Below are 26125 nucleotides of genomic sequence, written 5' to 3' on the forward strand. Positions count from 1 at the left end.
CACCGACATCGCCCAGCACGGGGCGGCGGGTGGCGGTGGTGCTAACTTCATTTTCGCCGCAATCAAAACATTCTTACAATATTTTGGAACACCCTGTAAACGGCACCATTTTCCCCGGGAAGCCGCTGTGGGCATGTGTGTGACGCTTTTCCGAAACACCCACACGTGCCAATGCGCTTTTGCGGTTAATTTGGAGCAACTCGCTACTCGCTCGCTACTCTACCAAAGTGGGCAACGAGTTCAGGGACTCGCTGGGAACACCCACAACAGTGCTCCATCAAGAGCTCCACTTACTGGGTCACCTTGTGAGCCAGACCTTAAGCGAATGTTCGATGTTATCGAAATCGCACGGATTGTAGAAATGCTCGCCGAAGACACGAGGGTCCAGATAGTCCCGGGAGCGCACCGGACGACCAGCGTCTCGGACGTTGCCTGATAAGTAGCAAGACTAGACAAGAGAATTGGCGGTGTACGCGATAGATTCCGGCTCTCCGATTGGAGACTCTATCGGAAAGACCCGCTTGAAGTACCCGCTTTGAGTGATCATTTGTGTTTCTAAACTCCTGGACCAGATTCAAGCCGTCCGTCACGGGAAGGCGATACTGGACTGTAGGCGATTTCAAGAACATTGTGACATTGTGACTGAATAACTTATTAGTAGTATAACTAACTATGCCCAGCGGCCGTTGCAACGCCTTATTTCATTCTCATTTCTCGATTATCCGGCGTTTCAGAGGATCGGTCTTCCCGGTATCCGATCGGTTTCCCTTCACGCTTCCCGTTGCTTCCAGACGGTTGGGAATCGGGATTCGAACCCAGACCGGCTGCGAGACAGCGACGAGCGCTACCCACTGCTCTCCTCAGCGGGAACCAGAAGACTTTCCCTTCTCAAAAATTTCACAAGTCCAATCTTTTACGATTTATTTGGAACGGATTTTTCCAATCAAACAAACATTACCACGCGCTGGCAGCGCGCGTACGGACACCGCCCAAGACACTGGAATGGCTAAGAAGTGGTGAAGCATATGAAAACCTCTGCATTGAGATCGAGAAAAAAAAGCGCGAGTAGCGCTTTCCTAAATGTTTTTCCTGATGCTTCAGACGGAAACTGATTTTCTTTCGTACATCGAGCTACGAATCTTACCTTAATTTCCTCTCCCATTTCTTCCGGTGGACAATTTCTTTCCAATTCCAGCGGAAATAAGGAAAATTCTAACGACACAGCTTTTGTGGTCTTAAGAGAAAATGTTTAGAAATAACTAAAGGCCACCGAGGGTCTTAAGGAGAAACACTACAATGAACAGTCCTATCAGACACAGGAGAACTCAATGAGCCTCTCAATAGGCGAATGGATTGCCTTCTACTTAACAAACCCATAAACCTTGTATCGCAAGAAATATATAAATCACAAACATCTGACATACCGGTTGTGGCACCAAACGACATTTCAGTTTTGTGAGGCCCAAATGGTCACTCGAAATTCCGATTCCACTGTTCTCTTAAAATATTCGAGAAATGTCAATCGACGATTTTGGAGCAGCAATTCATTGATTTTATTGACGTTGTCGCTCATCATTGGTTGATGTTGGTGGTCTTTGAACATTTTGTGTCGCTTATAAACTACTGTGGCCGATAAGAGCTTGCTCATCGAAGGCTTGTTGCATCATTTAATTCTTGAAAGAAATTTAATTCCGCACACAAAATGTTATGAAAATGCGTTGCTGAACAGTTCCAGACATTGTGCAAAACAAAGAAAAGAAGTGAAAAATTCTAGGAATTCGCTTATTGCAGTAGAAAGCAGTTAAGAGTACCTGGCCAATAAAATAGATAAATGTGTGTACAGGGCAAATTTTTATGAATTTAAACAACTATTAAACATTTAAACATTTAAACATTTTAAACAATTGTGCTAGTATCAAAAGACAATATTTTAAAGCACGATTTCATAAGCTTCGAGGTATGCTTGGGATCGTTGTCTTGTTGAAATACCTATCTCAGTGACATGTTTTCATCTGCGTAAGGCAGCATAACGTCTTCCATGATTGCATTATACTCGACAGCATTCATGTTGCTCTTTGTTCTGAAAAATTTATACCAGACCATGCAGAATATCCCCAAATCATGATTCTTCCACCTCCAGGTTTTACAGGTTTTTTTTGTAAGCCTGGAATGGAGCTATTTGCCAGCAGGTGATCGAACATTCCACTGAGAGTCCGATAGAAACAAATTTATTTGGGTTTCTTCGCTCCATAAAATATAATGCCAATTTTTCCGTAACCTTCCCAAGCACGATATTGAGCAGCAATCTGTTTCCTTATTGCAATTTTGGTTTTTTTATCAATAGTGGAGCTTTTCTTGCTATTCGCTCTGGTAGTTTAGCTTCTTGCAGCCGCCTATGGACAGTTCTTGCGCTAATAATATTACCGTATTTTTCCGTGCATAACGCGCACCCATATTTACGAGAAAAAACTTGGAAAACAAGTTTTTTATTATACATTTTTCAGATATGTGATATCCAACAAATATCAAATGATAATAATGTATTATTCTAAATGTTCTTTAAATATTCTAAAGTAGACTAAAGAAAAACTGCGTATACATTGCAGAAGACATACTAGTATTTTATATTTCGTAATAATCTTAAAACTCAGATTCACTGCTGTCTGATAAATTGATATTCTCTAATTGCTCTTCAATGTACTCCTCATTGTCACTCTCTGAAGAGTTCTCATAAATTGCGATATCTTCAGATCCATCCATAGCATTGCTGATGCCACATTTTTTAAACGATTTCACAACAACTTCTGTTGTAACTCCCTGCCATGACTTAATGACGATATTGTAAGGATAATTATATTCCTAACAAATGTTTCATTTCACAATTTATTCAATAATACCATAAAATATGTACCTAAAAGGGCACATTTGTATATTTAGAAGAGACAAATTTTTTACTACCCATGTGGAACGCGCACCCAGATTTTGGAGCTAAAAAAATTGGGAAAAAGGTGCGCGTTATACACGGAAAAATACGGTATTTATTTTTGAGCAAATCGTTCTGGATGATCTGTCGTTGGCTTGGTTTTTCTTGGTGCCCATTCTGGATGTTCTACAACGGGAAACAACGATTTGTTTTAGATTCACAATTGAAAATTGTTTACAGATCAAATTAACAAATTCCTAACAAGAAGTCCGGAAAAATCGCAGAGTATAAAACGAATTACTATTACGAATTACGAATTACAAAATAGGCGGTAACACATCGATCACTTTTAAGTAAAATATCACCAACAAAAAATGACGTAAACTAGTGTATCTAAGTACAGTATCAGTTTGGTTATCATTGGTTAAGTAGTGGTTTGAGTTCCAATTGTAACAGCTTTATACCTATTACCTTTTTATTGGCCAGCATTGTATGTAATGTAATCAAAGCGCGCGTGCCTGTGTGTGATTAGTACAAAAATATAGCTCCAAACTACGCCTATCTGATCGGTCGACGGGCCCGTCAACACTCGGTGGTCACCTGTGGCCGAAAGGAGAAAACTTAGTTTACTGTCAATCGGCGACAATTACGGACACAATTACGCCACTCGACGCTGAAGAGATGAGCGTTGACATGAGAGTCGGAGTCGGAGTCGTGGTTTGGGTCGAGGTTTTTTGTTGGCCCCGGAAAGCAAATCCACCGTGGAAGCCCTGCGGAATGTGTGCCTCTCGCAGAGCCGGCCGCACGCACCCGGGCCCCGGGTCTTGAGTCTCGGGCGAAGCTCGAAGCGCGCAGTGTACGGGGTCTCCGGAGCTCCCGGGGGCCGTTTGGGATCGGATGGCAGCGATGGCAGCAGCAGCTCAGATTACCGCCCGTAAAACCGTGCAGTCGATTCAGTGGCGCTGCGCTGCGAAGGCAATGAATCGACTCGCAAATTGATACCACTCTCTCTCTCTCTTTCTAGCCATGCCCCGGGCCGAATGTGTGACGCGATGATGATGCCGGGAGCCTCTTGCGAAGCGATTGCCACACAAAGCCCAGCACAAAGCGGAACTCGAAGCACACAACAAGACAGCGATAGAGAGAGAGGCAGCGATGAAGGGTTGCTAGAGCGGGAGAGAGAGGGAGCGGACGACAGGGGCAAAATATGGTACCGTGCCGCCGTGTACAGCCGAAGCCAATTACTGCCCGCCTTGCTAACGCCTCGACAATAATAATCTCAAGACGCGCGCATCTCGTAAAGCGGATCAACAGCAGCACCAGCGCTCAGCGGAGAATTGGACACAAATGGATTTTTCGAGTAGCAGCGAGGCGGAAAACAGGAGAAAACAGGAGCGCGCGCACACACATAGGGACACAGGACGGTCGGATTTGCGGCGTAAGGTTACAGCCCGGCCCGGCCCGGCCCGGGCCGGGGTCCCCTTCCAACGGGTACCTGTGAGAGAGCCGTTCTTACCGAAGGAAGTACCGAAGGTCCGGGACCGAACCGAATATCCGTCCGGGAGCGGAGCGGAAACGGAGAAAGGCTGGGTTACCTGCCGCCGCTGCCGCCGCCGCTGTTGCTGCTGCTGAGGTGACGAAATTAGCGGGAAGAATAGGAGCCCAAACACCTCCCGTACGACGCGACAACGGCACAACTCGACCGCGTCACAGCCGTTCATCAATTTACGGATTTGGGTCATCTTACAAATCATTGCCCATTGCTTGTTTCGTTCGGTGCACCGTCTCTGTGTGTGTTGGTGGTGGTTGACACATGGTAATGGACGGTCGATGGCCAGGCCAGGATTCGAACACTGCCCCAACATACTGAGAACCAAAGGGCGTCGGGACCTACGGCTGGACCTGTCGTATCTTCGCGGCCTTGCGAATGTTTACTCAATACTCAAGAGTGACTCAAGAGCTGTAGCTGAAGTAGCTTGATAGGATCACAGCTTAAGGACGATTCAGGCCGGAACAGAGGTCGACGAGATGAAAAGGGTTCACCCTGGAACAAACAACAACTTGCATGCCAAGCCACGGTCATGCTTTGCAGCTCTGTGCTCTGATGATAAATCGCCGTGAATAGACCCGTAGGTCTTTGTCGGCAATCCTGGCCAGCTCACATCGATAGGAATGCCATTGAAACCTGCTAGACACACAATACGGGACTGTTCGGCACATGCTTTTATTCAAGATCTTGACTTCCCGTACAGACATCGTCGATCACCGGATTTCATAATGGTAATGCTCACCGGACATAATGACTACCAGTTACCAGTTCTCAGTCGTACGTATAAGAATTCCTCGACACCTTCTGAATTTAATACGTCCCTTACGAAAGTGTCGTGATGGTTTCGCTCTCATGTCTTTTTAGGAACTGTTTCATCCAAGTTACTGTTCGTGTACTCGTGTATGTATGTTTCTCTTTAATTATCGATTATTAGCTTACTAGGTTACCAACAAATTTACTATTCGCTGCAAACCCTCGAAGACGGTTCTTCGACACAAATTGAGTCTCCAGCTCTCGCGAATAGTACTGGATTGGACTCGAAGCCCAATCGGATTCCGGTGGCACCGACGGGCTTCTAGTTTGGACGATGTGTTGCCCACTGAACATCCTGAAGCCTTCTTCCGTCTAGCTCACGCTCTTCAGTGTGCCCCTCGTACGTGTGCTGTGGGAACGATATCGGGGCACCACTTAGCGAGTCCACTAATCCCGCAGGCTAGGTCCAAGAACTCGCGCAAGAGTCCTTGGGCGTGCGGACTCGACTCGACCATCCGTTTTCTAGGTCGGAACAGAGCAGAACCCTCCCCGGTCGGGGCTAGAAGTGCCCGGTGACGAGGACCACTCGCGTGCGCGCGTGTATGTGCGAGTCCCGGCCATTGTCCCGGCGGCAAATCCCGTAATGTATCAATTACAACATCAAATAAACATGCAGTAATTATATCAAGTATCTCCATTACCGCCACCGCCGCACGGGCTGCCGCCGGCAACGCCACTCCCGTCACTCTTGCAACTCCCCGCCGCCGCCGCCGCCGCAGGATGTTTGATATATTATAACTAACGGCACTTCATAATTGAATGAATCTTGACACGCGCGGCGTATGTCGGCCGGCAGCAGAGCAGCGCACACGCCTTTCGCCACACGCGGCCCGCGGCCACCACTCGACGATGACGACGGCGGTGGTGGCCTCGCCTCGCCGCCAGTAATTTGCCGGAAAGGTAACACTTTTGCCCTGCCCTGAGCGGCCCACCGGAGTCCTTCCGCCGGAAACACGCCGGAAAGATGATGTTGTTTCCGTTAATTAAAACCTTGCGCCACACACACGCACACTCGCACGCGTGGTACATGTTGAGTGATTCCGGTTCCGGGTCACCAGCCACCAGCCCTTCCACGCCCCGATCCGCTGCGACCCACCTGAGCTCGGAACCGGAACCGGAAGCTAGCGGCAAGCCTTCGCCTGGGACGGGCTGTGCTTCCGTGGGGCCAACGCTGGAGTTGTGGGGAGTGTGAGGAGGGGGTGTGGGTGGGGAAGGGTTGGAAAGGGTTCTTCCGGCGGGGGGTGTGGGCGCTGGGCGGATAGAGAGGACTATTGACCCAAATCAAAGCAGTAAACAAATTTAATCAAAAAACCCCGACATGTAGGCGACGGACGCGTGGGGGGTGGTGGGGCCACGTGGCACTCATTACATGCCCTGAAAAAGCCCCGCACCGCCGCGCCCTCCCTCGCCCTGCTACCCCTCTAAACCATTCGTTGCCGGTACCTGTACCGCGGGGATTGTGAAAAGAAACTGGGCAAGGAGCCCACAGCATCGCATCGGCGGCGGCGGTGGTGGCGGTGGCATAAAAGGAAAGACCTCGCCACCCCCTGCCCACCCCACCCGACCCCGCCAGCGTGCAGCACTTTGGCAGTGGAAGATTGAATTCCCACCGCGCCCATTCCACTGCGGCGGGGCCACCGTCACCATTTAGCGGACCCGGAGTCCTCGAATCGCTAAAAACGCAATCTGCTCTCGCCCTCGTGCCGGGGACAATCCGGGGCCACCATCTGTCCTCGATTGCTGGCTCAATTGTTGTTGTTGTTGATGCCGCTATTATGCTGCGCCGGCAGCCGGGGATAATGCACGCAATCATCGCCTCGGCTCTCCCTCTCTCTCTCTCTCTGTGTCTCGGCTCATAATTGATTAGTTTTACATCTGGGGCCCCGCCAACGACGACCGGTGTGTGCGCGCTCTGTGCTCTGTGCACTTTGCTGTGGTGATCAATTTTTCTTATTACTCTATCATTACACCCTGCCTGCCAGCCAACCCGCCCGTCCGTTCGTCCGTCCGGTGGTTTTGTGTGGATTAGGGCTTTAATAGAAAATAAATTATGTCTCCGCGAGCGTAAGTGACCCACTCCATTTAGCCACCACCACAGGACACAGGCTGGGCTCGGGGTGTCGGTGGTGTGTGGTGCGGTTACTCAATCCCAAAGCTGGTAGCAAAAATGAACCAGGGCCCGGGGCTTACCATCTCATCGTTGTTGGCTGTTTCGAGCAGTTTCGAGCAGTTTTCGAGCACCTAGGATTAGCATCCCACGCAACAGCACGCGCGCACTTTTCACGGACCGTACGGACTGCTTTCGAACACTGCTCGAATGCTTCAAAAACTGCTCGAATGTTTCGCACCAAGTTCGCCTCTAATTTATAATATTCATTTCAATCTGTCAGTCACGGGGTTTTTCTTTACAATAGAAAAAATAAAGTATCGTGCAATGATTGAATGCTTATTTTTGGAAGGTTTAACAGTAAAGGAACTGCCTTCAACTAGTGCAGTACTAAAATAGGTTACTGAATTTAAATCGTGGTCGTACAAGCCTTGAAGCATTTCGCTACGTCCTGGACGTCCGAAAACAGCAACAACATCTGAAAGTGAGTTAATAGAAGCCCTGTGCATCTCATTGCGCTCAGTGCAAGCAATATTTTGACCGATTTATTGGGTTTCAGAAAGCCGCCGTGTGCACTCGCTGTCTCAGCCAGCATTTCAGCGAGCGTTTTCGAAAGGATAAGGTGGAATGTGTGCGCGATGATACCTTGGATCTATCACCATGATCCCGGCGGCCCACCTCTCCGATGCTGAACCGGAGCTGCGTTCGCTACAGTTCGCTTAAGCTTCAGCTACACAGCTGTTGCGTGTTGTTTGTGGCCGAACACCAGCAGCAGCCCGTCGCGCAGCATTCGAGCACTCGGGGTCTGTGCATGTGTGTGGCTGCGGTGTAGTATGTGCGTGTGTATTGTAGTGCACAGACCAAAACGAGTGTATGACCAAGGCGGATCAAGAGCAGTGGGTATGCGAACTTTTCGATACTCGAATTACTAACTGCTCGAATTTCATAAAGCTGGTCCAAAGATGATTCCGTGTACGGTACGCACACATGAAGCTGTGCTCGAATACTGCTCGAATACTCCTCGAATACTGCTCGAATACTGGTCGACTTAAGTGGGTAGTACAATCGAGCAGTACATTCGAGCAATTTGAGTCGCCCGAAAGGTGCAATGCAATCGACAATGCAGTTATCCCAGCCGAAGCCCCTTTCTCTTTGCCCTTTGAAACGCACTGTGTCGTAAGCCCGGTCGGTCGGTCGTTCCGTTTTCACGCATGCCGTGTTGTTGTGTTCTGGTGTGTTCTGCTACCCGAACGGCCGGCGAGGGGTGCCGCGGGTCGAGGGTCGGAACGAAGGGTCCCTGAGTCCCTTTTGTGCCGCCGAAGCGGTCGAATTAATTATTATAACTTTATCACAGAATCGCGCGCGCTCGCGCTACTTATCTGCAGTGGATCAACGGCAGAAAGTTAATTTCGGGTACGATGCCGGGGTGCGATGCCAGACGATCGGTGAACCATTTGATGCCGCTCCAGCTCTCTCTCGCGCGCTCGCTCTCTCTTTCTTGCTTCCGATGTGAGCCGGCATCATTTCCCCCGAGTTGTCCGTGTTGCGGTTTTTCACTTCCGTTTTTCGGTTTTTGGCTTTAATTTGGACCGGGTGTCTATAGCGGGTGGGTGCGGCGGCGGTGGTGGCGTTTATGTTGCACTCATGGCCCATCCATCCATCCAATAGCCCCCAACACACACACATACACACACATGTTGTGTGTGTGTGTGGCTGCAGACTCTATTAATGCTCTCGGCTGCCGCGGTTCGGCTCGATGCTCTCTGGGCGAGCCCGGGACGACGATGATTTATTGCCGCCCGGGAGATCGGGGCAGTGGGGCGGGGGCCCCACGGGACCACGCGGGCGGGGTGGGGAAGGTTAAAATAAAACCGGAACACGGTGCAGGCGGAAAAGGAACGACAGAAGGCCGTGGCCGCGAAGGAAGCGAACACGTTGTCAGCACCGCGCCGCGCGCGCGGACCGGGGCGCGCAACATAAAAACGCAATAATAATAAAACGCCGTACGCCATCGCTAGCGGGGTGGTTGGTGGTGGTGGTGGTGGTGATGTTGTAGTTGTTAATGTTGATGATGTTGATGCGGTAGCACCGCACCGTACCGCGAGCTCTTAAAAAAAGGGATAAGCGGGATAAAATATGGGATGGTCATCCCTGGGTCCTGCACCCCTCACTCACGGCCCTCTCGCACAGCGCACCGCGGGTTGCTTTATTCGGTTCTGTTTTGTGGTCGGCCGGCACTCATCAAAATATTATTCAAATTAGTTGCTCATCACACACGCGATTATCGCCCAGCGCAGCGCAAGGCATTTTTTTATTTCTTTTCCCTCTTTTTTGATCTATTGTTTTGCCAACAACATTTGCCCGTTACCGGTTACCGTAATGCAGCGCCGCCGACGCCTCCGATCGAACGTCCAGATTGTGGAGCCCACCGGACCGGGACCGCAGTTAACGCGCGCGGCAGCCAAAACACATAAAACGCAGATAGCCGGAGCGAATGGATGGCGCTCGCCCATTTAACCCTCGTCCGTTTTGTCCGATTGGCGACACTTTTCCACACCTCAACAAGGCCGTGTTGTTGTACTATTGTGCTTATTTATAACATTTAAAACCAAACGAAAGATCATGTTTAAAAGTCTCATCCTGCTAGCCGCCGGGCATTCTGAAAGCTCCGCTGATAATAGCAGACCCGGGGTCTCCTCGGCCTCCGGAGGGACTCGTAAAGGGCTGCGGGTCTGGTTAATCGAAGAGCTGTTCTAATATCAAAATAATAATGAAAAGTCTCCAGGGTGCTCGATTCAGAGACCGATAAACCGGTGAAAGGGCCACTCTTGAATCAAAATCCGTTGCGGTGAAACTTTATCCCCCCTCCTGGGGTGTGAGGTCTTCAAGCAGATTGACTACCATTTGTGATCGATTTTTCGTTATTAGATCTCTGGCAAACAGCGGTCAATGGAATCGCAGGTCGAATCGTGTCTGAAGGTAAAACTAGAAAAAAAGTCTGTTGTACAGGGTGGTCCATTAAAGATATGTTTTTCCAATTTTGGTTATAAAATAAAAACGGCTCAATATTTTTCGATGGTTGAACATTTATTCGAAAAGTTCATTCATACAGTACAATTTCGGTTGCAGGAAATTGAGAATTATAAAAAACTTATTTCCTAAGTGACAGGTCATCAACTGAAACGATACGATATTTGAAAAGCACATTAAGTTCAAGCTTATTTCTTGGTGGCTATGCTAATAAGCATAATTGTCGTTTTTGGGGTTCACAAATACCACACGTCGAGCAAGGGAAGCCAACGCACTCAAAACGAGTGACTGTTTGGGGGGGCTTTTGAGTGATCGAATTCTTCTGCGAAATTGAAGCTGAGGACTTGGACGACATTTCAACAGGACACTGCGCTACGAGTCATACAACGACAGCCACAATCGGTATTTATGTTACGTGAACAAACCAGCATCCACTGACGACCTCAAATCCCGGAATTTACATTGCTACTGTCCAGATAAGACCACAGATAGTCGAAAATGTACCCCAAAAAGGTCGATCGAATGAGCTACTGTTGGGGTACGTGATGGACATTTGACCAAAATTGATTTACATTAAAAAATTGAAATGAATGAACCTTTCGAATGCTCAACCGTCGAAAAATATTAAGTCATTTTTGTTTCATAAGCAAATAGAAAAGAAAAATCTTTAATGGACCACCCTGTATTTTAAATTGTTTTAATAGACAACTAACAGCGGTGGTTAGTAGCGCTTCATTTCTCTTTCTCTTTTTCATTTCAGTAGCGTTGGAAAACTCCTGCCGGAAACGCTTGGCAAAGGCGAATGAACGAAAAAACGAAGGATTCCGTGTGTTTATGCTCCGACAAGTCAACAAGAACAGTCGGGTTGGAAGGTGGAAACCCTTTCACCTGATGTCAACTACGTCCATACAAGCCACCGTCTAGCAGACGAAATTGGCGTAACGACGAGCGTAATGCGGGGCTACTCACGAAACACACCAATTTCTGTAGAGCTATTGATCGATTGCCTGAAAAATGTGTGTCAAAAGGTAGCAACTGGGTAATGGGTTTAAGTCCCTCCGAAACAAAACGACAACAAGGCATGACAGATTCATAGTTGGGTAGTGAATGCGGTTGAGAGAATCCCGATACATGAAGTAGACGCTAACGCAGTAGAAGCAGCACGTCAACCGGTTTGTTCTTTTCGTATCCGGCTACACTCTATGCGTTTGAACTACTGTGAACTTGAAGCTAAGATACTAGGCTGTTCAATAAGTTGGTATGGTCGATAAGAAAAACATATTGTTTCAAATTCACTTGATTATTCATGAGGGCCTCCCTGAACATCAACACACTTGTTCCAAGGAGACTTCAATTAATAAATTCCATCCCAGAAGAGATAAACTGGAAGGTCTTCAAAATACGCTTCCGCAGTTGTTGTGACGTCATCATTTGATGAAAAACGCTTTTCACGCATTATTTATTTGGGTCTGAAAACAGATGGAAGTCGCTAGGGGCCAAATATGGTAAATACAGTGTATACTCCAACGTTGTTCGAACGAACAGAACTTTTTGACAAGGGTGCATTGTTCCATTTTTAGCGAATGCAGCACCCATTTTGCAAACAACTTTCAGGAACCCAAAACTTCAGTCAAAATATTGGTTACACTGCTCAATGAGATGGCTAGATCTTGTACTAAATTTCTTTCAGTGAATCGACGATTTTCCAATACGATATCCTGTATTTTTTCTAAAATTTCAGATGTTGTCTCTTTTTTTATGTTTTTGACATGGATCGCCTTAAGGCTTGTACGACCACGTTTAAATGTAGAAACCGCCCTTTTCATGTACTCATTGAAGGTAAAGAGTCCTTTGCTCTTCCAATCTTCCAAAAACAAAAATACAACAACTGCACCATACTTGATTTTTTCCGTTGTAAAAAATACTGTGACACGTGGATACTAAATAGATTGTAAAAAAAAATTAAGCGACTGATTGAAATGAAACTTCGCATACGTTCATATGAAGAGTGTACTAATATGAGAAAAAAAATTAGTCTCCTAGTAGCCCCCTTTGGTACCGACCATACGAACTTATTGGACAGCCTAGTAGTGCTGCTTCTTATCCGACAATTACAACCACCAGACAGGCACGGTCTTGGCCCTGACACCAGAGTGACAATGTCGATCTCTGTCGATCTCTGAACGTTGTCAATCAAGCAGACAAATGGCAAGCATTTTCAAAATATGTTCGAATGTTCGCAAGATGCAAGAATTAAGATTAAATTCTTCAAGTACAGTTGACATATTCTCTCAGGCTCTACAAAGTGCTTTCGTTAAAAAGCAACTAATCCGTACCCGTTTTCAAGACACAATGGAGGAATGAAATTTAAATGTAAGGACCTTAGACGATCGGAACTCCGGTGTCGCTCTCGGTTAATCGGACGATGGGAATTGCATCCTTTGACCCTCCGATTGCTGACATGAAGACATGAAGCACAGCACACATACACAACGTAGACACATGCTCTCCAAACGGTTTGTGGAACTATGGAAAATGGAACACTTTTGCAACATCGTAATCGCTGAGGACCACCACCACCACGTCCGGGGACGTCCGGAATCCATGCGAACCGCTTGCGGCGCGCGTTTCAATTTCGCTAAAGTCGAATCGGTTGAGGTACCCTCGTGAGCTTCCGGGGCCGCAGGCGTCCTCCGGGAGGACCCCGGCACCCGGGCACGGATCCCGGGGGTCACCTACCACCCGGACCGCCGCCATCGTAGCCCGCGGCCAAACACAAACATAAACAGCTCACAGCGTGCGACATCACACCTCCCTGAGCCCGCTTGGGCCCGCTGAGTGTTTATTGTCCTGCGGTAATTACATTAGGCGGGGCCAATGGCATCGGACGGATCGCGGGTCCTGGGGTGGGGGGGGCGGGGAGGTCACCGCACCTCCTCGAAGGGCCCCTAGTGCCGCTTGAGTAACCCTCGCTCGCTTGTAACGACCGAGGTCCTTTGGGTTAGGTCCCTCCTCACGAGGTGCATCCTACTGCGCCACCGCAATCCGATACTAACCGTCGTTGCGCACCCATCATCGAAACTTCCGCTCGCAGCCGTTGAGCCACTGCTGCTGCTGCTGCTGGTGCTGCCGTGGTGTAAGAGAGAGTGAGAAGCGAGGTTAGATGAGAAGATGAAAATTATAATCTCCGCTCCGCGTAATACGAAGCCACGCCGTGGGCTGCCGGAGACGCCGAAGGCTCTATTCATTTATTTATTAACACACAAGCACATACAGAGGCATCCAGTTGGTGCTAGGATGAAGACACTGAAGGATAGCTTACCGAGAGTCGTCACCCGAGACCGGACCGGAGCAATTCTCTAACCAGCCGTCAAGTCTCGTAACATGGATTGGAGGGCAGGTTACAGTGCGGGCCGTGTGTGTGGGTCAGGTCTCAATGTTTCCCCGTCACTGCCGGCAGGACCTCTGGCGATTCCACTGGAACTTGTTGACGTCCGTGGGCATCGGTGTTGATTTGTTTGCAAATCAACCAGGCCTCGAGGAAGGGTTGCTGGAGAGAGCCTTCAGCATGCGTCCTGAACACGAATGTCTGTCTGGTGCTCCTGAGCTGACAGGCGTTAAGTGGACAGACCGTTTCCCGGCACTTGCAACCTCACTGAATTGACGTGTGGGAATGCGTGTTCTCCAATCCAGTCTAACCGAGAGTTGAACCGAGCCTTTTTGGACACTACTGTCGTAGTGTTGGAGTCTAAAATTCGACTCGAAGGACTCGAATCGGAACACACGGGTATCTCATTCAACGTCTTACCGGTCTAATGCCATTCAAAATTTGTTCGCCTTTCGTTGTATAAGATGGCTCTATTCGATCATGCTTGCAATTGCAGCACATGGACAGAAAAGTTTCGAGCCTAAGAAAAAAAACGTTTTATTTTTGTTGTTAAAATCGGCTTTATTCATCTCCATCAAGAGCCAGCCACAATCGTTTACCAGCACCTCTCTAACATTTCGATGCGACTTTTGTAGAACGATTCATCTCTTGCCTCCAAAATAGGCCTCAGCTTCAGCTTCATAACCTCTTCACAAGTTGGAAAACTGTCAGATTTTTTTTATTTGTATGCAGTTGGAGGAAAGATTAATAACATTCTGTACCCAGAAGTGCTTTAGATGCCATTTAGAAGATGCCATTGAAATTAGCGATATGTTTTTTTTCTAGTAAACTGCAATGTCCAATGTGTGGCATACATGTGCACCAATGTACTCCTAGATATAAGTAAGCACATGTACACCATTCTTACACTCCACTGCAAAATCATAACCTACCCAATGTTTACAAACACAGCAATCAAGTGTCGCGATGCGCGTTGAGGCTACAATGCGTGCGCTTGCTAAAACCGATGCGCGGTCCAAACTAGGGCAAGTATCGCAAGACAGGCGGGCCACCAAGGCACCGAAAACTGATGACCAAGTGTTAAGGGTTCAATACGAATGAACAAGTAGGAAGCGTCAAAATTCCCTTAAGTGACACAAAACACCGAGTCGTCTCATTCTCGCTCATTAAACCATAGGTTAAGAACTAATTGTAAAACAGTATATAAACCATGGACAATTGGGAAATAAAGACTTACTTGAATTCAGATCTGGAACTCGAAGACTCCATTCATTTCAGCCCAAGCCGGTGATAGCCTTTCGGCTCACCCTAGCCTGGCTACTGACAAGAAAGAACTTCCTCCACCTCTGAAGAAATGTTCTAGCGACGAACATTATAAATGGAACCAAAAGAAAATACTCAATTCTTCGAGTATAGAATAACTGTTGGATGTTATGAGCCTTAGCTTTTCTTTCAAAAAAGCAACTTACAAAAATGATTTTTTTTTTCTGTGCATTTTCTGACTAGTGTTACTGTGTCCCAATAATCAGTTCTGTTTTTACTCACACAGTTTACTGGCACCATTTACTTACGTTTACTTAACCCATTTAATATTTTTCGCTTGATGGGTATTTTTATAGTTTCCCGCATAATTCAACTTTCGGCTTTTGTAAAGTTCAACGATAGTTTCTGTTAAATTTAACTATTGAAACTATTTTATTTTAAATATTTTACTACTATTGATTAATTTACTAACTTCACAAGCTATCTGAGTTGGGCTTAATCTTACACCGAGCTTTGCTTATGTACCCAACGGACAGTTTGTCGACAAGCTACAAACTTTTAAATCGGTACTCTATAACAAAACCAATGGCTCATAAAGCTGTTGACTCGGAAACTCGGACCCCTTTGGTAAGCAATGGTACTAATAAATTAATTAACATATAAACTTTTTTGAGATTACGATCAAAATCAAAGCCTGACTGGGGGGCTACATGAGGCGTAACGTAATGTTTTTGACATTACAGTTTAATGCCAAACTGCTGCGCCGCTGTCAAAACGTTTACGGGTCGGCCGAGGCGTAAACCCGAGCGTAAATACTTTTTGCATACGCTTTGCTTACAAACAGAGGATAATTTAAGTTCTTATTTGCTGGTATAGCAACAAAATCTACATAACAGAAAAAAATATTCAGAAATCAATTTATTTCTCTTCTATTTCTATTTCCTCGGACCAAAAACACGAACGTAAACACGTTTGACATTTCGTTTTTATATTTTTGCTGCCACACGAAGCGTAAACGATTTGACATTACAAATTAACTTTACGCTAGTTTTCACGCCTCATGTAGCCTTCCAGTGACGATGATGAAATTGTGACAGGTCTGCAACAGATGGTTGAAGTTCAAACTAGGATTGCCAGTGCTTAGTGCATGTGTAAAGTAAAGCCAATTCCTCTACTCAGTTGCCTACAACCAAATACGACAACCATTCGAGCCATCTCACGTCAGAGGAATTGTCGGTTTTGGTTGGGAATCCGGGATTTGCGGTATACGTTTTACACCACCACAAACATCCTTCGGTTCCTGATTCCACGCGAAAAGTTCGAATAAAACTTCAGCACCGAAGCATACTGAGCTTGAGGCGCTCGCGCTGTGCACTTTCGCGAAAGCTCCGAACGCTCCGAAAGCGCAACCGGCCGCTCGCATGCAAGATTCGGCCGGAAAGCTCTGCACGTCACGGAAGGGAGCTTTCGTGCCGCGAGTGTTGCGTACAACATTGGGCCCGGTTCGGTTCGGATATTGGTTTGTGGCGTGAAAAGTTTCAAACCGCGCCCGGTGCGTTTCATCATTATTTATTTCGAAATGATTCAAACATCGGATGATTCTAGTTCGGGGGGTCGGCCACGAGGTGGCGTTAGCGGCAGAGTCCAGTGTATGTGGGGCTCGGTCCATACGGGCAGCCGGTCCCGGCCGCTCCGCGGGTGTAGGAGTGTTCGCCGATCACGTTCGAGTAGGAGTAGTTGCAGACGAGGTAGTCGTGTGTCCAGACGTAGCCACCGCCGCCGGCGGCGTACGTCTGCCAGGAGACCATGCCGCACGCCACCCGGACCGCCCGGTCGTTGGCGATCTGCGTGAAGTGGGCAAAGTCGGGCCCGACGTACGCGTCCGGGTAGCGGTCGACGAACGGGACCGCGAGCGGGTACTCGTCGAACCAGTGGTCGATGATGAAGCGGCTCACCTGGTCCACGGTCACGTTCAGCCCGAAGTGCCGGATGATGGCGATGTTCTGGCCGGCCCGGGCGAAGCGGGCCGTGTTGCGGCAGTGGTCGTGCCCGTACACGCAGGACCGGGCGTTCTGCTCGGCCAGCCATTGCAGCTCCGCGTCCCAGTAGAGCTGTGGCATCCGGTACGCCGGCTGGTAGCCGGGCAACGTGCCGAGCGCCAGCCGCTGGCGCTGCCGGTTGTGCTGGTGCAGGATCGCCGCCTTGCGCTCCTCCGTCATCGGCACCAGCCGGGGCTTTCGGCCCTGGCAGGCCTTCCCGAACGGGTACTCGGCCTCGCAGCCGACGTGGGCCTGACCGTCCGGGCACAGCTCCCGCCGACAGTAAGACGCTAGCGTTGGCGAACCCAGACAGGGAGGCGCCGAGCCGATCGACACTAGCAGCAGCATCAGCAGCAACGACCTCGTGGCCGGCACCATCTCTCGTCACCCGTAGCACACAGCAGCAGCAGCTCCCGAACACAGACGCAGCAGTTGACGTGATGATGACCAACCCCTGGCAACGACTAACCCGCCAACGCCGGGCGACACCGAGCCAATGTGTCCGAACCGGGCCCAAAACCGGATTTCCACGTCCCCGCGGCTGGATGTAGAGGCTGCAGGGGAGGCTTCGGGGGTGGGGGACACGCAGCTGGCCCCAGAGCCCACCCAAAAGTGTGAGAAGACCTCCGCCAAAAACCTGGACCACCTGGGCTGGGCTGGGCTGGGCTGGCCCAGGCAAGACTTTATGACGGCGGGGGGACGGCTTAGAAAGACGTGGGAACCGTTGGGCAGCGGTGCAAACTTTTCTCCCGCCCGGGAACCGGTTCTGGGTGGCCGGCCCGGGTGTCGGTTTCTTTTTGGGCGTTTTTTTTTTTTTTTTTTTTGGAGGGAAAATGCTAATTTGACACTTCCCGCAAACATGTGAACGAACCGAGCGGCTTCAAGGTCGGTACCTGCGTCCACGGTCCGCGTCACGTGTTCGGTCGGGGTCGTCCCGATCAGCTGGCGGGTCAACCGGTTGTTGGGGTCGCGCCCCATCAGCTGACAGCACACATGACTCGACGCGTACCCACCGGCCACATGCAACCTCTAGTAAACTTCACGACGCGCGTATGACACACGGCATCATCCCTGCCTGGTTTACGTCCATGACTACAATCCCGTAGCTCACAACCGGAGGTCCAGCGGCGTCGACCTTTGGGAGCTGAAGTGACGTCACCCGGTACCCGGCCCGACATCCGGTACCGGAGAGTGTCAGACCCAGAGCGTGTGGGGCACCGTACTGACGCACACACACCCAACATTCTTGTCGGGCTATCGGGCCTCGTTCGCTCAGCTCGCCATCCTAACGATCGGCGCAAACAATCCGTGAGCGTGAATGCCGCTGCTGAGGAGCCCGGAGGAGGTCGACGGCAATGCACGGTGGGAGATTCGGGCACCAAAAAGCTGTTCCCTCCTATGTGATTTATGCTGCAAAACGAGTTCTATAACGCAGCTTTTCTTGTGGGTTTTACGTTCAAAATACGGGGTGAGCAAATAAGCGTGTTTTTTTTTCATTTGGTTTTCAACAATAAAAAACGGCTGAATGTTTTCCAATGCTGGAACTTTTATTTGAAAGGTTGATTCTTAACATGTTTTTATATAAAACAACTAGCAGACCCGGCGAACTTTGTACCGCCCCAAAGGCAATGGGCGCCCGGTGATAGAGCAGTTGGTAACGCTCGTCGCATTTGTCGCAACGAACGTTTATTGGTGGTCCAATGCGAACGCTGTTACGCTTGCCGTACTTAGCTTTGTAATCATATCGAAACGCCGCTAGATACAAATCAGCCTCTTCTTCGGGTACAACCGCTGAGCGGACATTTAAATCAGCATCTCGTCGAAAATTATCTACTTGTTGATTACTACTTTCCGCTCGCCAATTTCGCGTTGCCAACCGAGCCGTTTCACGGGCAATTGTGTGTTCTTCTTCAGTCATTGTGTTCGCGATGTTTCGCATCCTTCTTGCACTACGGCTTTGTTAGGAAAGATTCGACCGTCTTGGTCGCGGCATTCTTAAGCGGGTGTAAGATGCTCTACCTGCGGGGACACACGATGCGTAACGTAACAAGTTTGACGTTAACGATTAATGCCAAACTGCTGTGCTTCTGTCAAAACGTATATGTTTTGGCCGAGGCGTAAACAGTTTGGCATTAATCGTTAACGTCAAACTTGTTACGTTACGCATCGTGTGTCCCCGCAGTACTACTACGCGGATTGTTTCAATAGATTTTGACAGTTATAAAAATGACAGCTAAGTACCAATCAATAGCTCCAAGGTTTCGCGAGAATGAGTGAACGCTATATATATATGAGAGAGAGAGAGAAACTGATAATTCGCCAAACTAATCGCAAGAGAAACTGTGGCGCAACACGAAGTGTGAAAACTGGCGTGAAAATTAATTATTAATGTCAAACAGTTTACGCTACGTGTGGCAGCAAAAATATACAAACGAAATGTGAAACGTGTTTACGTTCGTGTTTTTGATCCGAGAAAATAAAAATAGAAGAGAAATAAATTGATTTCTGAATATTATTTTCTGTTGTTTTTTTATTTTGTTGCTATACCGGCAAATAAGAACTTAAATTATCCTCTGTTTGTAAGCAAAGCGTATGCAAAAAGTATTTACGCTCGGGGTTTACGCCTCGGCCGAGCCGTAAACGTTTTAACAGAAGCGTAGCAGTTTGGCATTAATCGTTAATGTCAAAAATATTACGTTACGTATCGTCTGTCGCCACAGAAAGACTCGCGAGAACATACGAAAGAGACAAACTCGCTGAAAACTCGCTCAACTTTTGCTTGCTGTGACGCTCTTTGTCTGGCCTTTCTCGAGAAGGGAATGAAATCACGCGTCCGTGTGAGAGGGGTGGGGGGCTATTTTTGGTTGGAAAGAGGAGACGCTGCATTAGCAAGAAAGAGAAGCCAACAGTTGTTTGCTGTTGCGCGCTCTGTCCGTCTCGTCTTAGTATGAAAAACACAATTGTGGCTTCATTGTGACTCGGCCGGAGTATAAAAAGTATCCTATGTGTAGCCCTGGGTTCTAAGCTACCTCCCTATCAATTTTCAGCCAAATCGGTTCAGCCGTTCTTGAGTTATAAGGACCCGACACTTTCACGACTTTCTTTTATATATATAGATATTAGTCAAATGTTCACCACGATTGGCTTGGCAGTAGCTCATTCGGGCGACCTATTCTTGAGTACATTTTCGATTTTATCTGGTCCTATTTCGGCAACAGCAACTTGAATTTGGGTCTTCAGGTTGTCAATAGTTGCTAGTTGGGTTGGGTTCAGGTTGGCTGCTAGTAGTTGGGTAGTTAAAAACTAATCGAAGATTACTCAATTGATGTTTTTTTTGTATCACAAGCATGCAAGACAAGTTTAACTTAATTATTACTTGTAATACAAACACAAATTCATCATGAAACTATTTTAATTATCGCGCCAAAAATTCAATGTGTCTTGAACTTTCAAATATAAACACAAATAATCTGTCAAAACACAAGACTTCGCCCCACTCACCCAAAAACCAAGTATACGAACCTTGGCCAAAGTTTTTAACCGACACAAAAGGAGCGCTGTCTTTTTACACAGAGTCGTCGTCGCCGTACGAAGTTGACGTCGACACCGGTGTGAAGGGTCCCATACAATCCCATACAAGACAACGCGGTTTTACGCGTCGCTCGCTACGCTACGTTCAGTTCAGTGCATTTCAGTTTCTGTGTGCACAGGCCTTTAGCTCGGAGCATATAGTACCGTGCTCAACGACCGTAATCGTCTGATAATTTATTTCGTAAATAGGTATGACCGTGGGTAAACAGGTATACAATCCAGTCAGATACTAACTCATAAACTAGACCCACGACTAGACAATTGGTACCAATCAAGTCCACACAAGCGGCACAGTGGGACACAGAACTAATGAGCTAACTACCTTAATTTAGTTTTAATTCTAATTCAAGTTTTAAACCTAGTACCAGTTGAACCTTAAAGCCCGGTCCAGACGCTACGATGCATCGCCACGAGCTATCGTAGCGATGTGTCGTAACATGAAGCGAAATTAGACGATCTGACATTTCAGATAAATGCCAAAATGTTTGCGCTTATGTCAAAACGTTAATGCCTCAGCGGACACGTAAACACCGTTAGCAAACGCTTTGTTTACAAAAAGAGGATAATGTAAGTTGTTATTTGCTGGTATTGAAACAAAATCTAAAAAAACAGAAAAAACTCTTCGATTTCTGTCTTCTTGGACCAAAGACACGAAAGTAAACTCGTTTGACATTACGGTTTTATATTTTAAACCGGCCACACGAAGCGTAAACGATTTGACATTACAAATTAATTTTACGCTAGTTTTCACGCCTCATGTAGCCCCCCAGTCACAGGTTGAGATCCGCGGCTAGAAAAATGAAAAATTGAGTGATTTTTTTGTTCGGGTACACTGCACTCAACTGTCAAGGCGTCCACACACCGCCGACGTTACGACGCGTCACTTTTTCGGACCTTTCACACCGGTTGCGAACGGGGGCGAAAGGCAACAGAAATTTTATCGCCCTTAGAAAACAATGACAAAATCTTCGGTAGTTAAAAACTAATCGAAGACTACTCAACGGAGGTTTTTTGTATGCAAAATAATTTTAACTTAATTATTACTCTTCATTAAACACAAATTCATCATGGAACTATTTTAATTCTCGACCCAAAACTCAATACCCCCCTATTATGAAACTCGAATCGAGTACTCGAACGTTCATCCGAGTTCATTTTGCTATAGCTTTCTCTTTTTGCCTTCTCTCTTGCTGTATTCTGCTTTCTCTGTTACTGTGTTCACTCGATCGTTCGAGTTCTCGATTCAATTTCAATTTCGTGAAACTGCCAGAAACAAAACAAAATATAAATAAACTGTCCTCAACTTTCAAACAATTTCGCCCGACCCACGCATTCACCAAGTATACGAACCTTGGCCAAAGTTTTTAAGCGACACCAAAGTTGTCTTTGGTGTCGTCAGTTTGGTGTTGTCTTTCTTACCCATAGAATCCCATACAAGAAAAAGCGTTTTTACGCGTTGCGCGCTACGTTACGTTACGTTCCGTGCTCATTCTGAAAAAGGCGCACTTGTTCTGCAAAGGTTTCGAAAACTGTCAAAATCATCCTGAAATACGCACTCTGCAAGGGCTTCAAACGTCCCCCTACAAGAACCACACTCATTGGGCAGATTTCTCATATATGTCAGAAGATCAGACATTAGAATATGTCAGACCACAAAACAAAGAACTAATCGACACAGCGTCTATACAGTTTGCACTAATCTATATCAGCACACAAAAAGCCGATTACAGTGAAAATGGAAGCATCGCCATCTTTCAAGAAAGAGAATAATGTTGAGTAAGTGCGTAGTGCGTTGATAGTAGTAATAATTATTGATGTGATTTGTACGATCGTGGCACAGATGCTGCCCAAAGCCCGTCAGAATGCTACCACCCGGCACATTTCGGCTCGCGGCACAAAGCCTCTGCCGACGCAAGTCGTCGACGCAATCTCTCCATCTCACTCGTGGCCTACAACGCTAATTCATTAAAATCTAATCAATTCTACGATATGACGCTTCCTTGTGGTGCGCCTGCTACAGGTGAAAATTGTGTTTCTTGAAAGTTGTTTATGTTTACTATGTTCTGTCTTTCGCTAGGCCAGTAGATCGTTTGTAGCCCGTGTTTAATTGTGTTTGTTAATCTATGCAGTTGGTGTGTGGTGAAAAGACGTGCTTGGAAACCAAACTTGGAAACCTTCGTTAGTACAAACTCAAATTCTGTTACATATGATTTTTTCAAAAAAAAATTCCCATATTACTGAGCTGGCTGATAATCCGGTAACTGAATGGAAGTTAAGGGTCTTTACCTCGTTTTCTAATAGGCAATATTTTGCAAGTGAAGTTCGTTCTATCTCTTTGCCACTTTTTCCTGTACGCATTGCTGATTCTTATAAGGTTTTCTATTCCCTCGGGGATATTGATGTTGAATCTTCCGGGTATCACTTTAGGCACGCCCGAGTTATGAGCAATCGCTATGGTTTGTGTTAAAGAAGAGATCATTTCGTCTATTTGTTCTTTGCTATTAATGTCTTTTAAATTTGTGATGGAAAGGTCCAGGCGCTCATTAATAATGTTTCTAAAGGAATTCCAGTTTGCCTCTTTGTAGTTAAAAAAATATACTTGTTAGGGTTAATGGTTGGTTTTGAGTTGCGGATTTTGAATAATACTGCTATGTGGTCTGATGTGAGCTCTGTTTTTGTCGTTAATTTCGTAATTTGGTGCATGTTGTTAGATAAGAAAACATCTAGGGTAGATGGTGCCCTGTCAGGATCAGCCGGATAGTACGTGGCTGTGTTTGGTGGTGTATTGAAAAAGATCCTCTTTGCAAATTATCAAAGAGAACATTTCCTGCTGCGTTGTTACTAGCGCAGTTCCAAACCGGTTTCTTGCATTAAAATCACCACATGTGATGTAGCTAATTGGTGCGTGCCTATCAGCGTGCCCACGCCTTCCGCAGATGCGTTCATGTTTTTGTTGGAAGCAGGATGATATGCTGATATGATACATAATAAGTTTCAAGTGATTCATTGGCTTATGTTTAATTTGGACTTCATTAAGATAGCGACACCTCCTTTTGCTCCATCGTTTCTGTCCAATCTATGTAAAATGTAGTTCGGTATCGAGAAATTCATGTTAATTTTATGCAAAGTTTCACTTTCTGTCATAATATCAATGTTGTGTTTTTCTAAGAACATGAACATGATAATATCGTACTTTTTTGGTTAGACCCTATTAGCATTCCAGCTTGCAATTTTGAGTGCATTTTGCGTGTTTACGGCGAAGGCGAGCAATATTTGGAGACAATATCGAATATCGTCATGATCTGTTCTTGTTTTGATTTGCAGTATTGCAACCTGCCTATGACCTCCACTACGATGGGAATCAATTCCGAACGCTTGAATACTTCGGGTTGCTCTTGTCTCTCGTTGGTGTTAGTTTGGCGAGGCTTTGCGGAGGTAAGCGTACTGCTCCACTTGTTAACGGATTTCACTGGGTGCCTTGTTGGTAAGGCCGGGAATTCCTTCGGGATGTGTCTGAAGCTGGTGTGTACCGGCTTTTGTGTTTTTCCAACGCGTTTTGGACGCTTCGGACAGTCGTAGAAACCAGCACAGTGGTTGCCCTCACAATTCGCACACTTCAATTTGTGCGTTGGTATTACCCCGTCGCTGATGGCGGCGACCATCGTACATGTGTGGATCGGGCATGTGGTGGCTTGTTACACTTTAGGTTTCGATTATTACAGGTTTGATTACATTTTGATGATTACAGATTATTACGGTTTGATATTACAGTTTGCTGCACCATGGTCGAAAATTAGGTCGAACCATGGTCGAAAGTGCCATCCTGTTGGCACCTGAAAACCTGGCACACACTGATTCTCTTTTGTTTTTCTCTTGAACTCTGTCGACTGTATCACTTCGCCCGATTCGGTCGGTGGTCGGATTAGTACTGGGTAGTGCGTCGGTGTTTGATGCGTAGTTATGTGTATTTACCCGTTTTATTCTGAAGACAACCACACACATTTATTTATTCGAATATTTGGGAGAACGATATGAGTAATTGCGCGAGCTGCTTTCCCTGAAGGCTAGAGAAGAACTGTCTTCTCCATACGATGACTCGGTGCGCGCAGTGGTTCTCGTTTTGCATGATTACTCTTCTGTCAACCAACGATACAATACGTCATCTGTTGGGACACGATCATTGTGTGATCATTGTCCTCGATCAACGATATCGTCGCTTTCCGACCCTTTGGGACGCGCTACCTACTGCACCGTTTGTACTCAGGTCATTGGTTTGTGTTTACTCCTCTCGACCAACGATATCGTCGCTATCCGATTTGTTGGAACTCGTTTCTTAGTGCACGGATCACTCGTATTCGGGTCATCAGTGTGATATGTCGCATATAACTGCGTACTAAGAGGTATTCCAAACATTTTTTTTGCAGAACCGTCGAAATATGCCGCTGGTGTTTGTCAACAAGCGGCACCTTGCAGCCGATAGCGAACGACGAGTATGGACAATATATTATTCAAAAACTCTTCGACCTACACGGTGTTCAGGTAAGACGATTGTTAAAAAAGAAATCTTGGCCTGTTCCACAAGTTAATACACATATTTTACAGCTTAATCCATTAGGTGGAATTCACTTGTGCACGGTGTGCAAATCGAATTTGGATAAGACGTATACGTTCCGCTGCCGAATGGAAAAAAACATAGCCCTGGTCAACGCAATTTCTGAAAATCAAAGCAAAGAATGACGCAGACATCAGTAAAAACCATCTTGGCCACTCTGCTGAACAAACGGATGGCACAAATTTGTTAATCAAAACTGAAAACACCACACCGGATTACATCATTACATCATTATCGGTTGCGCTCGAATAAACTCAGGAGCATTCAACAAGTTGACAACGACAGAAATAGGAAATAGGAAAGTTATCCATCGCAAACCAAACCAGTGTATAATCTGCGACAAGGCCTTCACTTCATCAACTATAATAGCACAACACTCGTAAGAAACCGTTCCACTCATCATCCGCACTATCATCTCCAATAAAAAAGAACCTAAGAACTCTCTAAAAGAACCAATAGCATTTGTTTGAATCAGTACAATAAAAGATAATAATTGCTCACAAAACGAGTCCTCCGGCTGGCTGCGATACGTGTCTCAGGCGCTTTCCGCACTGTGTCCCTGGCGGACGTGAGCGTGGTTGCTGGAATGATCTCCGTGGGGATCCTCATCGAGGAAGACAGCGAGTGCTCCGGGAGTACGTCCACCGGACAGGGAGACTCGGTCGTCGCAATTTCCGAGATGTGAGGGCGCTATGGAGTCGCCAGAGCATGTTCTGTTTGAGTGCCCCCGGGTTCGAAGACGCCCGAAGGATGGAGAACCAAGGACGTTTTTAGTGGGTATACCCTCGGCAGCGAGGGTAAGTCCCACAC

The 26125-nt window shown here is 46.9% G+C and overlaps 1 protein-coding gene across 1 annotated transcript; it reads right to left on the minus strand.

Moving 5' to 3' along the window:
- Positions 1–16704: 16704 nt before the first annotated feature.
- LOC131213491 (antigen 5 like allergen Cul n 1-like) lies at positions 16705–17490 on the minus strand. The gene has a single exon (XM_058207538.1). The coding sequence runs from the start codon at positions 17488–17490 to the stop codon at positions 16705–16707; it is 786 nt and encodes a 261-aa protein (XP_058063521.1).
- Between the last annotated feature and the right edge of the window lie 8635 nt (positions 17491–26125).

This window comes from Anopheles bellator, chromosome X (assembly GCF_943735745.2).
Source record: "Anopheles bellator chromosome X, idAnoBellAS_SP24_06.2, whole genome shotgun sequence".
Lineage (NCBI taxonomy): Eukaryota > Metazoa > Arthropoda > Insecta > Diptera > Culicidae > Anopheles > Anopheles bellator.